Source organism: Hippopotamus amphibius, chromosome 11 (assembly GCF_030028045.1).
Source record: "Hippopotamus amphibius kiboko isolate mHipAmp2 chromosome 11, mHipAmp2.hap2, whole genome shotgun sequence".
NCBI lineage: Eukaryota > Metazoa > Chordata > Mammalia > Artiodactyla > Hippopotamidae > Hippopotamus > Hippopotamus amphibius.
Window position 1 is genome coordinate 54,919,911 of NC_080196.1, and position 15,880 is coordinate 54,935,790.

The 15,880-nt window shown below is 39.6% G+C and overlaps 1 protein-coding gene across 8 annotated transcripts in view; it reads left to right on the forward strand.

The window, feature by feature from the left end:
* The window catches only part of SPIRE1 (spire type actin nucleation factor 1), a 214,381-nt gene that overhangs the window by 162,324 nt on the left and 36,177 nt on the right, over positions 1-15,880 (forward strand). For all 8 annotated transcript variants that reach the window (XR_009047974.1, XM_057698892.1, XM_057698893.1 and 5 more), the window contains 2 exons: positions 10,371-10,457; positions 11,928-12,057. Coding sequence is in view for 7 of the 8 variants with exons in the window: in XM_057698892.1 (XP_057554875.1) it covers positions 10,371-10,457; positions 11,928-12,057 (217 nt within the window). In the remaining variant the exon portion in view is untranslated. The remainder of the gene's footprint in view (positions 1-10,370; positions 10,458-11,927; positions 12,058-15,880) is intronic.

A 15,880-nucleotide genomic window follows, 5' to 3' on the forward strand; every position in this document is an offset into this window, starting at 1 on the left:
GCCCCTGTGCAGGGGACTGGGCAGGTGGCAGTTCTACTGGTGATCGGTTTCATGTGGGGGAAGTTTTCAAGTTTTAGTCTAACAGACTAAGATTTTGACTAATTCCTGATTACATATATATATATACCTGATAAATGAGAGTGGAAATTCAGCTGCTCATATTTAATCATTCAAAAACTGGATATATTTTTTTTAAAAATTTACTGTTATCAATATAATGCCACTTTCTAATTTGTTTAAAAACAAATGTTGTTGTAAAGAGTAAACATAAAGGATTCTGACACATAGTCTCTCTGTATCTGAAGCAGTGTGCTAAGACGTTCTTAGTTTTATCCTCAGGTTTAAACTACATCACTACACCATAATAATACACTTCTTTCTGTGTGTTTGTGATGCTGATGATGGGAATTGAATGGGTTAGCCATATGGGATTATATTCAGAATATTAAGTTATAGAAGTGCCAAACATTTCAATGGAATTTTTTCAGAATGTTTTAGTAAAATGCTTTAATTCTAACAGGTAACTTCAAATGACTCACCTTTAAAAAATAAAGATGTAGAAACTTAACATCTTTTATTTAGAAGTTATTTGTTTTTTTAAGGCATTGTGTCTCAAAAGTAAGATCAAGTTCTATAACTGGTCTTATTTGTTTATGGGTCTACTGTTTGTGTTCATCTAGAAATCATTTATTGTTGCACCTTGGAGAGCTTGTTCTGTATTTACATTTTAAAAAAGTAATTTCACTGACCCAGCAGCAGGATGCAATTTGCACAAAGTTGTTTTTCCTCCTGCTGGTAAGGACTTTGACTGACTCACATCCATACTGGCCTGCCAGCTCCCTCGTGAGCACTGACACACGTTTTGAAAATGGGATCCAGGATCCAGATTTGGACGAGTGAAGAAACTGATGTTCATGTGCTTGTTTGGGGAATGGAACTTACAACCTTGCCTTTTTTAATCTGTTATCTCACTCAACCCTGCTGTTGTGCTGGAAAGAACATAAAATAAAAGCATATGAAAAATAGCTAGAAAGATATGTATTATCCTGTTTGGGAGTAGAATAGAAAGGTCTGATTAAGTTGTTCATACTATAAGGGTTTTAAAAAACTCGTGTATAACATGAAGTCCATGGGTAAAGAGTTAGGGTTAGGCTTAACTCTGCTGCTGGGGTGCATGCCCTCCTAGACCAAGTACTAGGGCCACAGCCTGGCTCTGCTCGGGCAACTTTCCCTCCTAACTCTTACCTTAGGGCCCTCCTGTCCTCATTCAGGGGTTGAGGGGGGAGGGCTCAGGGAAAAGGGGAGCGGATGTTGTCAGCAGGTTTGTGACACACCCTGAGTGGTCACATTTGGGTGGGGGAGCAGCACTGGGCCTGGGAGCAGCAGTTCAAGTTCTTTTTCTTCCTTCCTTCCTTCCTTCCTTCCTTCCTTCCTTCCTTCCTTCCTTCCTTCCTTCCTTCCTTCCTTCCTCCCTCCCTCCCTCCCTCCCTCCCTCCCTCCCTCCTTCCCTCGGCTGACACAAAGTAGTGACATTGACCAAAAAAAAGAAAATCAAGACAGCAGCAATAAACAATCAATAACCAGTTGGTTAATGATCATGAGCAATTAAAACAGTATTTAAGATTGGGAAGTTCATAAGAAAACTGTCCATGCCCTGAAATCTTACAGTTCAGATAAGAAAATACTTTTTAAAAGTTTGACCAGAGGAGAAAAAGATGGCGGCGAAGTAAAGAGACATGGAGTGCATCCCTCTCCACAGATGCATTGGGAATGCACGGAAGGACGCAGTCATTCCCACAGAGAACCAGCTGAACACCAGCAGACAGCCTCGGACACCAGAAAGGGCTGCGGGGAGCCCGACACGGCCGGTAGGGAGGCAACTACGAGGGCTCAAAGAGGGTGAAGCGGCGGAGCTGTGGCAGATGGGAGGGAGTGAGAAACATACGGAGGGTCCGCAGCGCAGCTCAGCGTTCCCAGACCAAGACATCGATCCGCGGCTGAACGGAGGGTCCAGGAGCGGGAGCGTGGGAACCGGAGAGCTGGTTCAGGGTGAGAAACATTGTTGCTGGTAGGGTGACCGACCGAGAGGACAGGAGGGAGGAGGTCCGCGGAGAGGAATGCCGGTCCCTGAGAGCTGCCCGGCTATGATGGCGGCTGGAGGCTGCAGGCTCCCGGGCGGTGGGGAGGAGCCGCACGCATAGCCTCTCTCTCTCTTTCTGCGCCTCTGCAACAGGCAGTGGAGAGACGCCCTGCGGGCCACCTAAGGCGCTCAGGGATAACAAGCACCCTCAGGCGCTCGGGCAGGGCTAGACTAAAACCCCTTGCAACGCCAGCAGCAGGGAGGCTGCCGAGAAAAAAAAAAAACAAACCAGCATCAAAAAGAAAAAACCCCGAGAGAGGCCCAACTCTAAGACTTTCTGTGTACGCCTGAGCCACCAGTGCCCTCTGCAACAGGCAACTCCAAGCCTGACTGAAACAACAGTGTGCCACTGCTCACTCACTCCCAGGAGAAGGAGCCACTATTGTACCCTCTCCCTCCCCACACACCGACGCTTACAGATGAACAATAAAGGACCCTCTGCTGGTCACAGAATAACGCAAAAAAAAAAAAAAAAAACCCAAGGCAAGGAGAAGGACACTTATAGCTGAGACGCTAAGGAAACAGAAATAGTAGTATCAATACCTATTAAACTGGTACATTCTGGGATCAGTTCTGGATTTTTTTTCTTTTTTTCTTTCTCTCTCTTTTTTTTTTTTTTTTTTGATTTATTAAATACGATTTTAGCCCTAAGGGATCTACAAGTTTTACAACATAATTTTTTAAGGATATTTTTTATTCTTTTTTTTTTTTTTTTTTTTGCCTTTTTATATACTTCTATATCTAGCTAAGTTTTTGGTAGTACGGACAAATATCTTTCATACTTTCCTTTCATCCCTTTCTTTTATACACTTCTATTCCTTTCTTTTTCTTTGCATATTTCCAACCACATTACGCTCTTTTGTTCCCCTTTCTTCCAGCCATTTTACGTGTATTTTATCTTAACATACTTATAAGCAACACTATCGGTCTGCTCAGACTCCTTGCTCTATTCTCCAGATGATGCACTGCCTTGGTATTAATATTAGGCTTTTGTCTTTATCTTAGTTCTTAGTACAGTTGTCTAAGTACATTCTGAGAATCTCCATTCTCTCTGGTGGTACTCCAGCTCATTTCTATATTTGATCCTAGCTTACAAAATCTCCCTGGATTGATGTTTGTATGTGTAAGGTGTTATTTGTTGTTTGTTTGCTTTTGCTATTGTCTCTGATTTGTTATGTTTCAGTTGTCAATTTCTGCTGGGTTTCTCTTTGAATATCTGATAGCACACTGGGGGTCTGTCAGGTCTTTCTAGAGCCTTATGTCCTAACGGATTCAATAATTGTGTGTCTTATACATGTATGTGTTTCCTAGACTGAATATTCGTCTAATCCAATACTTGGACATTAGTCTGAGGCTTGGAAAGTCTTCTATAAACACCTCTATCACCAGGACAAGCAACCCCAAAAGCTTGGACAACCATGAGGAAACAAAGAAACCCCATGCAGGCAAAGGAGCAGGAAAAAAACCCACAAGACCAAATAAATGAGGAGGAAATAGGAAAAATGCCTGAAAAAGAATTTAGAGTAATGATATTAAAAATGATACAAAATCTCGATAACAAAATAGAGAAAGTACAAGAAACAGTTCATAAGAACTCAGAAAAACAAACAGCAATGGATAACAAAATAACTGAAATTAAAAATATTCTAGATGCTATAACCAGCAGAATGACTGAGGCAGAAGAACGAATAAGTGAGTTGAAAGATAGAATGGGAGAAATAAACGCCACAGAGCAGGAAAAAGAAAAAAAAAATAAAAAGACTAGAAGACAGCCTCAGAGACCTCAGTGATAACCTTAAACGTACCAACATTCGAATTATAGGCATCCCAGAAGAAGAAGAAAACAAGAAAGGGTCTGAGAAAATATTTGAAGAGGTTATAGTGGAAAACTTCCCCAACATGGGAAAGGAAATAATTCACCAAGTCCAAGAAACACAGAGAGTCCCATATAGAATAAACCCAAGGAGAAATACACCAAGACACATATTAATCAAACTAACGACAATTAAACACAAAGAAAAAATATTAAAAGCAGCAAGAGAAAAGCAACAAATAACATATAAGGGAAAACCCATCAGGATAACAGCTGACCTTTCTACAGAAACTCTGCTGGCCAGAAGGGAATGGCAGGATATCCTGAAAGTCCTGAAAGAGAGAAACCTACAGCCAAGAATCCTCTACCCAGCAAGAATCTCATTCAGATTTGAGGGAGAAATCAAAAGCTTTCCATACAAGCAAAAGTTAAGAGAATTCAGCACCACCAAACCAGCCTTACAACAAGTGCTAAAGGAACTTCTCTAAGTAGGAAACACAAGAAAAGGAAAACACCTACAAATACAAACCCAAAACAATTAAGAAAATGGTAATTGGAACACACATGTCAATAATCACTTTAAATGTAAATGGATTAAATGCTCCAACCAAAAGACACAGACTGGCTGAATGGATACAAAAACAAGACCCTTTTATATGCTGCCTACAAGAAACCCACTTCAGACCAAGGGATACATATAGACTGAAAGTGAAGGGATGGAAAAAGATATTCCATGCAAATGGAAGTCAAAAGAAAGCTGGAGTAGCAATACTCATATCAGATAAATTAGACTTGAAAGTAAAGACTATTAAAAGAGACAAGGAAGGACACTACATAATGATCAAGGGATCCATTCAAGAAGAACATATCACAATGGTAAATATATATGCCCCCAATATAGGAGCACCTCAATACATAAGGCAAATGCTAACAGCTATAAAAGGGGACATCGACAGTAACACAATAATAGTGGGAGACTTGAACACCCCACTTACATCAATGGACAGATCATCCAAACAGAAAATAAATAAAGACACACAAGCTTTAAATGACACATTAGACCATCTCGACTTAATTCATATTTATAGGACATTCCATCCAAAAACGACAGAATACACTTTCTTCTCAAGTGCACATGGAACATTTTCCAGGAAAGATCACATCTTGGGTCACAAATCAAACCTCAGCAAATTCAAGAAAATTGAAATCATATCAAGCATCTTCTCAGACCACAACGCCATGAGACTGGATATCAATTACAGGAAAAAAACTGCAAAAAAAAAAAAAACACATGGAGGCTAAACAATTCACTCTTAAACAACCAAGGAATCACTACAGAAATCAAAGAGGAAATCAAGAAATATCTAGAAACAAATGACAACGAAAACACAACAACCCAAAACCTATGGGACGCAGCAAAAGCAGTTCTAAGAGGAAAGTTTATAGCAATACAGTCCTACCTTAAGAAACAAGAAAATGATCGAATAAACAACCTAGCCTTACACCTCAAACAACTAGAGAAAGAAGAACAAAGAAACCCCAAAGTGAGCAGAAGGAAAGAAATCATAAAGATCAGAGCAGAAATAAATGAAAAAGAAAGGAAAGAAACCATAAGAAAAATAAATGAAACTAAAAGCTGGTTCTTTGAAAAGATTAACAAAATTGATAAACCATTAGCCAGACTCATCAAGAAAAAAAGGGAGAAGATGCAAATCAACAGAATTAGAAATGAAAAAGGAGAAGTCACAACGGACACCTCAGAAATACAATACATCATGAGAGACTACTACAAGCAACTATATGCCAATCAATTGGATAACCTGGAAGAAATGGATAAATTCTTAGAAAAATACAATCTTCCAAGACTGAACCAGGAAGAAATAGAAACCATGAACAGACCAATCACAAGTACAGAAATTGAGGCAGTGATTAAAAATCTCCCAACACACAAAAGCCCAGGACCAGATGGGTTCACGGGCGAATTCTATCAAACATTTTGAGAAGAGTTAACACCTATCCTTCTCAAACTCTTCCAAAATATTGCAGAAGGTGGGACACTCCCAAACTCATTCTACGAGGCTACCATCACCGTGATACCAAAACCAGGCAAAGATGTCACAAAAAAAGAAAACTACAGACCAATATCACTGATGAATATAGATGCAAAAATCCTCCACAAAATACTAGCTAACAGACTGCAACAGCACATTAAAGAAATCATACACCACGATCAAGTGGGGTTTATCCCTGGGATGCAAGGATTCTTCAATATACGCAAATCAATCAACGTGATACATCATATCAACAAATTGAAGGATAAAAACCATATGATCATTTCAATAGATGCAGAAAAAGCTTTTGACAAAGTTCAACATCCATTTATGATAAAAGCTCTCCAGAAAATGGGCATAGAAGGCAATTACCTCAACATAATAAAAGCCATATATGACAAACCAAAAGCCAACATTGTTCTCAATGGAGAAAAACTGGAAGAATTCCCTCTAAGAACAGGAACAAGACAAGGGTGTTCACTCTCACCACTGTTATTCAACATAGTTTTGGAAGTGTTAGCCACAACAGTCAGAGAAGAAAAAGAAATTAAAGGAATCCAAATTGGAAAAGAAGTAAAATTGTCACTCTTTGCAGATGACATGATATTATATATAGAAAACCCTAAAGACTCTACCAGAAAACTGCTAGCACTCATTGATGAGTTGAGTAAAGTAGCAGGATACAAAATGAATGCACAGAAATCTCTTGCATTCCTATACACTAACAACGGAAGAGCAGAAAGAGAAATTAAGGAAACTCTCCCATTCACCATTGCAACAAAAAGAATAAAATACCTAGAAATAAACCTGCCTAAGGAGGCAAAAGATCTGTATGCAGAAAACTTTAAGACATTGATGAAAGAAATCAAAGATGACACAAACAGATGGAGGGACATAGCATGTTACTGGATTGGAAGAATCAACATCATGAAAATGTCTGTACTACCCAAAGCAATTTACAGATTCAATGCAATCCCTCTCAAGTTACCAATGGCATTTTTCACAGAACTAGAGCAAGAAATCTTACGATTTGTATGGAAACGCAAAAGACCCCGAATAGCCAAAGCAATCTTGAGAAGGAAAAATGGAGTTGGTGGAATCAGGCTTCCTGACTTCCAACTATACTACAAGGCCATAGTGATCAAGACAGTATGGTACTGGCACAAAAATAGAAAGGAAGATCAATGGAATAGAATAGAGAACTCAGAAGTAAGCCCAAACACATATGGGCACCTTCTCTTTGACAAAGGAGGCACGAGTATACAATGGAAAAAAGACAGCCTCTTCAATAAGTGGTGCTGGGAAAATTGGACAGCAACATGTAAAAGAATGAAATTAGAACACTTCCTAACACCATACACAAAAATAAACTCCAAAGGGATTAAAGACCTACATGTAAGGCCAGACACTATGAAACTCCTAGAGGAAAACATAGGCAGAACACTCTATGACATCCATCAAAGCAACATCCTTTTTTGACCCACCTCCTAGAATCAGGGAAATAAAATCAAGAATAAACGAATGGGACCTCATGAAACTTAAAAGCTTTTGCACAGCAAAAGAAACCATAAACAAGACTAAAAGGCAACCCTCAGAATGGGAAAAAATACTTGCCTATGAAACAACGGACAAAGGATTAACCTCCAAAATATACAAGCAGCTCCTGCAGCTTCATACCAAAAGAGCAAATAACCCAATCCACAAATGGGCAGAAGACCTAAATAGACATTTCTCCAAAGAAGACATACAGATGGCCAACAAACACATGAAAAGATGCTCAACATCATTCATCATCAGAGAAATGCAAGTCAAAGCCACAATGAGGTATCACCTCACACCAATCAGAATGGCCATCATCACAAAGTCTGGAAACCACAAATGTTGGAGAGGGTGTGGAGAAAAGGGAACTCTCCTGCACTGTTGGTGGGACTGTAAGTTGGTACAGCCACTATGGAAAACAATTTGGAGGTTCCTTAAAAAACTACACATAGAACTACCATATGATCCAGTAATCCCACTCCTGGGCATATACCCAAAGAAAACCATAATCCCAAAAGAAACTTGTACCATAATGTTTATTGCAGCACTGTTTACAATAGCCAGGACATGGAAGCAACCTAAATGCCCATCAACAAATGAATGGATACAGAAGATGTGGCATATATATACAATGGAATATTACTCAGCTATAAAAAGGGATGAGATGGAGCTATATGTAATGAGGTGGATAGAACTACAATCTGTCATACAGAGTGAAGTAAGTCAGAAAGAGAAGGACAAATATTGTATGCTAACTCACATATACGGAATCTAAAAATGGTACTGATGAACTCAGTGACAAGAACAAGGAAGCAGATACAGAGAACGGACTGGAGAACTCGAGGTATGGGAGGGGGTGGGGGGTGAAGGGGAAACTGAGAAGAAGCGAGAGAGTAGCACAGACATATATATACTACCAACTGTAAAATAGTCAGTGGGAAGTTGTTGTATAACAAAGGGAGTCCAACTCGAGGATGGAAGATGCCTTAGAGGACTGGGGCAGGGAGGGTGGGGGGGACTCGAGGGGTGGGCGTCAAGGAAGGCAGGGAATATGGGGATATGTGTATAACAACAGATGATTGAACCTGGTGTACCCCCCCCAAAAAAAAAAAAGTTTGACCAAATTTTGTGATAATTCTAAAGTTTTGCAGTCTTAGCATTTGTAGTTTTCTTGTGATTGTATCTCAGGGCTTTCTTTTTATCAATACACTCCTTTGTACCCCAGTGTGTTCAGCATCTGTCCAATGCCTGATTCTCTGTCTTTTGCCTAAATTCCTAACATAATATTATTTTCAACATCCTTCTATAATAGTGTTTTAACTAAGACTGTGCATCAGAATGAACTGTGAAGTTTTCCTAAAACAGAGGTTTCTAAGCCATGCTTCAATCAGATTTGTATGTTTAGAAGGTCCAGGCTGGAGTCAAGGCTTACAGATTTTAAAAATGTCCTTAGACCATTCCCTGCTCCTATGACTTTCTCCAAGAGTTTGCTTCATCTCACCTGTAGCTTCTATTCCACCTTTGTCTGATCTGTTTACCAACCAGTAGCTCTTATGATCCAAAGCTCAAGATTGCACAGTTAGAGCCTGGGCAGAAAAACCAGTATATTTATTTGTGATATATGCTTATATATGTTTATAAAGTTACTATTATGAAAAATAAATGTGTATATATTAAAAAAAAGTTTTGCATATTTCCAATAACAAATTGTGAAGCTTAAAGAAACCTTTCTAACCTATCAAAAAAAAAATTGGTGCTAGAGGAATAACGAAATTATCTTTTTTCTCTCCAATCAAGTTGATACCATAAAATTATTAGAATATGATAAGATAAAGAGTAGGTCACCAAAGTAGAGTGAAAAAGTATTATAGAGGTTTTTCAGGCCGTTCATTATAAAAATAGTATGCTGATTTTCTGGATTTTGAGAAGTTTAAGGTATTTATCAGTTTTTAAAATTTGTAATGTGTTAACATTTCTTTTTTCATCCATCTTTTATGAGAAGCATGACAAAATGTGTAGCAGTTCTGTTTTTTCATATGAGATTGGGAAATATGTAAGACTTATGGTCACAACTGTGCCTTCTGAGTGGTTAGAATGTGATTTTAGGTGGGGTTTTTTTTGGTGGGTTTCTGGAGTTTTCTTAAGTTTCTTAAAAAATTGTTGTAACATGTTGCTTTGAAAAGAGAGGACTTTGGAGCAAGAGTCAGAGACAGACCAAGACTGCCAACTCTTCTGCTTATGGATTCTGTGAAGGGAGCAGACACTCTCCTCAATCTGAGCCTGAGTTTTGTCTACAGAATATGAGTACTGTCCCCAATCCTTCCCATTACTGAGATTTTGTACAAAGATGAAAATAAGAGGTAAAAGACTTTTTTTTTTTTTTTTTTGGCCATGGCTTGTGGGATCCCAGCTCCCTGACCAGGGACTGAACCCATGCCCGCTGCAGTGGAAGTGTGGAGTCTTAACCACTGGACCACCAGGGAAGTCCCAAAGACTTTTTAAATTATACAATAGTTAAGCATAGTGTTACTTTTTCTATTCACACTGATAATTTTAGAAACTTTTCATTGGAAGAAGGTATCTTATGTATAATTTTCCATAATTATGGAACTAAAGTGGACTTTGAGTTTCTTCAATTCTGTGTAGTTATTTTTACTCTGAATCATTCAGCCATTTACTCTCCATTTTATTGATTTGAAATGCATCCTCCGTGAAGCCAGATTTCACTTCAGTAATTTTGAAGTGACGTATGTTGACATATGTACCCAGAAACTTGTAACGATAATCCTGTAGTCACATGAATCTTCTACTTTTTGTCTCCTTTCAGGTGAATGGTGATATTCCGCCTCGATTAAAAAAAAGTGCTCATGAAATTATCCTGGACTTCATCAGGTCAAGACCTCCTTTAAATCCAGTACGTAATTTGACATAGTCCCCTTGTTTGGAGAATACGTAATGAAGTGTTCTCCTCTAGCCTGTGACCTCTAGAACTCAGCTCTTGAAGGAGTATTTACGTTGAGCTTTTATTCTCAGAATTATGAAGCCCAACTGTAAAGTACGTTCTTTTTTTTCCCATTTATTTTTTAAAGTGTACAATTTGATATATTTTTTCTTATTAGTAATGTATATATGGCAATCCCAATATCCCAATTCATCCCGCACCCCCCGCTTCCCTCCCTTGGTGTCCATATGTTTGTTCTCTGCATCTGTGTCTCTAATTCTGCCTTGCAAACCGGTTGATCTGTACCAATTTTCTGTATTCCACATATATACGTTAATATATGATATTTGTTTTTCTCTTTCTGAGTTACTTCACTCTGTATGACTGTCTCTAGGTCCATCCATTTCTGTACAAGTGTCCCAATTAAGTATGTTCTTAAGTCACAAAAAAAGTACTTAAAATTATTCAATACAGCCTGTCTTAGGATGCTTTAGCTCAAAACAACCTGAGTTATGGTGCAAAATCTGGCCAAATACTTTCTAAAATAACAGCTGAATATGATACCAAATAATTCCTGGTGTGGGCTCCCCTCCCTGTTTTATGGTGCAAGTACCTCACCTTGAATAAATTGTCATTTTGATACTGTTTTACGGTAAATCCACCCTGCTGTACCTCCTCTTCTGTATTTATTATCTTTCTCTGTTAACGGGGTTCTTTCTAGTGACCATGGAATCAGGGTGTTCTGATCTGGTTTGGACGTTGGCTTGTGTTTCCTCTGTTCTACACTTAGAACAGCCTGTGCTCACCACAGCCTCTCAAACCCCATGTACGTTCAGTAACCAGAACAGAATGGTGTTTCTTTCTCAGTTTATGTACACCTAAAACATAATTAATGATCCCTCTTATAAATCTTTTTAAAATAAGGGAAAGAGGCCACATAGGAAATAATTTTAGGAAGGTAGGTCATGGTGGAGGAGAAGAAGCGTGGAGTCAGATGGGCCCGGATTTGCACAATAGCTTCACAGTCTAGTGGTCTCTGAGTGAGTTACTCGGCCTCCATGAGCTTTTGTTTCCTCAACTGGAGAACGAAGATAATAATCTAAGAAGGTTGTGGTGATTTACTCAAAAACGTTACTTTCAAAAATAGTAATAGTAATAGGTAACATACAGCTTATATTTCAGTGGATTGCCTGTCATAGTAGCATATAAGGAAGCGGGATTACAGCTGTAGTGAGACTGACTCCTTAAAATTACTTGAGCACATGTGACTGAACCACTGTGAAATCCAATAACCTCCCTATTGCTTGAAAATAGTCTTTTATTAAGCAGTGTTGCAATCAGTAAAATATAATTTCATAATACTGTACTGTGTGAATGGACGTCAGTAAAAATTATTCAAGGACAGCTCAAGCAAGTCTCTATAGCCATTACGTTTTTTCCAAGGCCTCAGCCAGAAAACTGAAGCCTACTCCACCGCGGCCACGGAGCCTCCATGAAAGGATCCTGGAAGAAATCAAAGCGGAAAGGAAGCTGCGGCCCGTGTCACCCGAGGAGACCAGACGCGGCAGGTTAGGTGAGTCCCCGCAGTGTAGCAGCCCAGGAAGAGACGCGTCTGCAGAGCACCCTCCCCACTGGTGTCCCCCGCTCCCTCTCTCTCCCACACCCTCATGCGGGAAGTTTATACTCAGGATTCATGGAATAGGAAATTGTTTCTCCGTGGTGCTGAGTGTAGGAGAGCACTGTGCTGCATGTGGACAGGGCTCTGCCGACCGCTAGGCTGTGGTTTTAGGACAATCTCTTCACCTCTCTGAGCATCGATTTCTTCGTCAGCAGAAGAGGGATAAAAATTCCTCTACACTTTCATTATGACTTTCATGTAAGAATTAAGTAGGATTGTGGTAAAAATATTTTATAAATTGTAATACATATACATGGATAAGTTATTATGTTTTAGAAATATAAATGATAGATAGATAGTTTTACTTCAGATTTCTATTGTCTTAATTATGGTTTAAAAGTATGGTATTCTGTGATGAGAGACTCAATTATTACTGATATCACTTATTACTAACCTTCCTTTATACTTATTATATTTAATGTTTTTATAAGCATACATTGATTTTCATTTAGACCAAAAACATATTATAAAATGTAAACATTTTTGTTTCTATAGCTGTCCTTCAACTTGTAAGATTAAAGATGCCCACAGAATTCAGGGAAATGGAGTCCAGCAGCACCTGAACAGGAAGGAGCTGGTCCTGTGACACTATCTCCTGGTTTTCTCCTCAGATCTCTTCAGCCTCTTTCAGGCCCTGCTCTGTTGTCCAGTTTCTATCCCGAGCTCCCTCTCCCTGAGCAACCACATCTTCCTACAGTGCAGGCCTCTCTGAAAGTTCAGCTGTTTGCTGGGCAGGGCCTCCTCACCCCTCATGCAAGACAAGCCCCGCAGCCATAGGTGACCTCACCTGCTTTCTCCTCCAACCATCTCCTCCTGCTTCCCCATCTCAAAGCCCAGGACAGACAGCTCAGCAGCACCTCTGACTCTTAGCTAACAGCCACGCCCTGTTGGTTTTACTTCTTCCAGGTCTTCCTAATGCTCCCCTCTTCTGACCCAGATTCTCCTCTTCTCTTTCTGGTCAGGCGCGTCCGCTCCGATGGCTCTCCCTGCCTCCCGTGACTCAGTCACTGGCGGTGATGTTCTCTTGTTTGACTTTTGGCCCTTCTTTCACACTGTGGCCTCCATGGCAGCAGGGCCCATGTCTGTCTTGTTGGTTGTTGTGTCCTGGTCTCTGCTGCAGGGACAGAGAGGAAAAGTACTCCCAGAGGAGCTGAAATAATAGCACACACCTTAATAATAGCATGTACAGAGTGCAGGATGAGGAGAGGCTGTGTGAATTTATCCCTGTCTGATTTTTATGACAGCAAGGGTTTTCCTTTTAAAATGATGTTTAAAACAAATCCATATGAGCGTTTATATAATAATGAGTCAGAACAAATACTCGATGTGAATGAAGAATTCTTATCTGGGAGTCTTGGAATGAGCCTGAAGAGGGTCTTTGAATCCCTTGAAATATAACAGATTCGTATATATTTCTCAAAGTGTATATATGTGCATTTTCTGGAGAGGGGGTTCATAGCTTTGCTCAGATTTCTAAAGGGTCCACAGCCTCAAAGAGTAAGAACCACTATGGAAAAATAAGGAAATGGTATTATAGGATGGCAGCTTAAGACTAGGTTTCTAAAAATTACCTTGAGAAGGAATAATGGGGTAATAGAAAAGATTTCAACAGAACTATAAGGCAAAACATATTATCATGAGAAAAGTAAGCTTCATGATTTACAGGAGTAAAGAGGAGGGATTATAAACTCCCTTGGAAACACCAATAGCACAGAGAAAGGAACAAGACAGGCGTAACATGCTTGTGTGATTTGGATGATATTTGACATGTAGTTCCTTCATTTTTCCAAGTGTTTATTAAATAGCTGTGTCAGCTGTTGGGGTAGAGAGACAGGCAGGCGGAGTCCCTGCCCACAGGTGCTGACAGGGGAGTGGCTCAGGGCAGCAGGTGCATGTTCTCATTGTAGTGGGGGCCTGCAAGCGCCAACAGCAGCCTGTCAGGGACAAACAGGGTGGCCAGGGTGGAGCATTTAGGAGACCAGCAGTCCTTGTGGGTGACAAGGGGACACCCCACGTTGCACAGAAGGGACATTACACCCTTGTCATATACATTTTCTTCTGTTTCATTTTCAACAAATTAGATGCTAACAGGAAACCGACTTTAGAAGAACTAAATATCAATTTTATGTTTAGTATATCTTATTGTTTTATTTTAACCTTACAAATTGGTGTTTCACAACAACCAGAATTGAATTGTTATTGAAAGTGATTGTTCTATGAGTCTTACTTTTAAAATTGATCTTGAACCTTAATTGGAAAGTAAGAGATTTGGGCCCTTTTCTTTCTGCAGATCTACATTGGTTCTTTTTTTTTTTTTTTGGCACACGGGCTTAGTTGCTCCGCGGCATGTGGGATCTTCCTGGAGCTGGGATCGAACCCGTGACCTCTGCATTGTCAGGCGGATTCTTAACCACTGCGCCACCTAGGAAGCCCTACATTGGTTCTTACTATAAAGTTTCACTTTGGGGAGTTTGGATAAAGTTGGTAGAATTATCTGGAAGAAAATTTTCCCTAAATAGTTTTATAACTTTTCCCCTCTATGTAATTGCAAGTAGAAACACACTGTAGAAATTAGGGAAATGTTTGAAGAAGAACTGTCACCTGTAGTTTCACCAGCAGAGGCGTGCACTGTGACCGTGCTTGTGTGTCATGAGGTGGACATGAGCTGTGTGCGCAGTGTCTGCTGTCCTCACATAACCTTGTGGGTGGCAGGAACGTCTCTCCACGTCATTAAGCATGACCCACAACATTATTTATAAGGACGTGATTACTAACATATGGCTAAGTTGTCTTTTACTCACCTATTTCTCTATTGTTTTACAGACTAATTCCGTTTTTTCCCTAGTAAGTCTGAAATTATATTCTTGTGCATCAGTCTTTGTTCATATCTGATCATTTTCTTTTTCCTAACACCTCTTCTAACATCTCATACGGTGTTGAGATTTGGGGTTGTAAATGTAAATTATTCCTTTAAAAACATCTGCCGAAAACACATGGAGAGATACTTTCATTCTGTTAAATTTGGGTGTTAGAACTGTATAGGCCATCTGCCTCAGAAACATGAGCTGGGGGGACCTTGTGCCTGACAAGCCTGTGGACTTGCGGTTCTCTCCCTTTCTGACCACACAGGCACCTGTCCTCCCTGACTGGGGGCATAGGATGGATAGGGTTGCAGTGAAAATAGGTAATTATCAATCTTAGGAATATCCAAATTTGTCTAACCTTAGTTATTAACCTTTTTTAAATCAGCTTTATTGAAATATAATTTACCTAGTGTAAAATTCACCCATTTAAAATACACAATTCAGTATTTTTTAGTATATGTAATAAAGTTTTTAAAACAAATGATTTCAACAGGAAATAAATGTTTATTCTTAAGAGATTATATTCATTTAACTTTTACCATGTGCTAAGCACTATTCTGAGCACCTTTTATTGTATGGAATTATTTATTTTTTATAAGAATCCCATGAAATTGGTACCATTATTCCCGTTTTACAGATGAAGTAACTGAAGCACAGAGAGGTGAAGTAACTGAAGCACAGAGAGGTTAAGTAACTTGCCCAGAATCACACTGCTAGTAAGTGGCAGAGCTGAGGTTCAGACTCAGGCTCTCAGACTCCTGAGGCCTTGCTGCAACTGTCCGGTTACGCTGCCTGCAATAAAGAATTGGTGACACTTTGTGATGCTGGTAGTACCTGAATGAGATTTTTGTAAG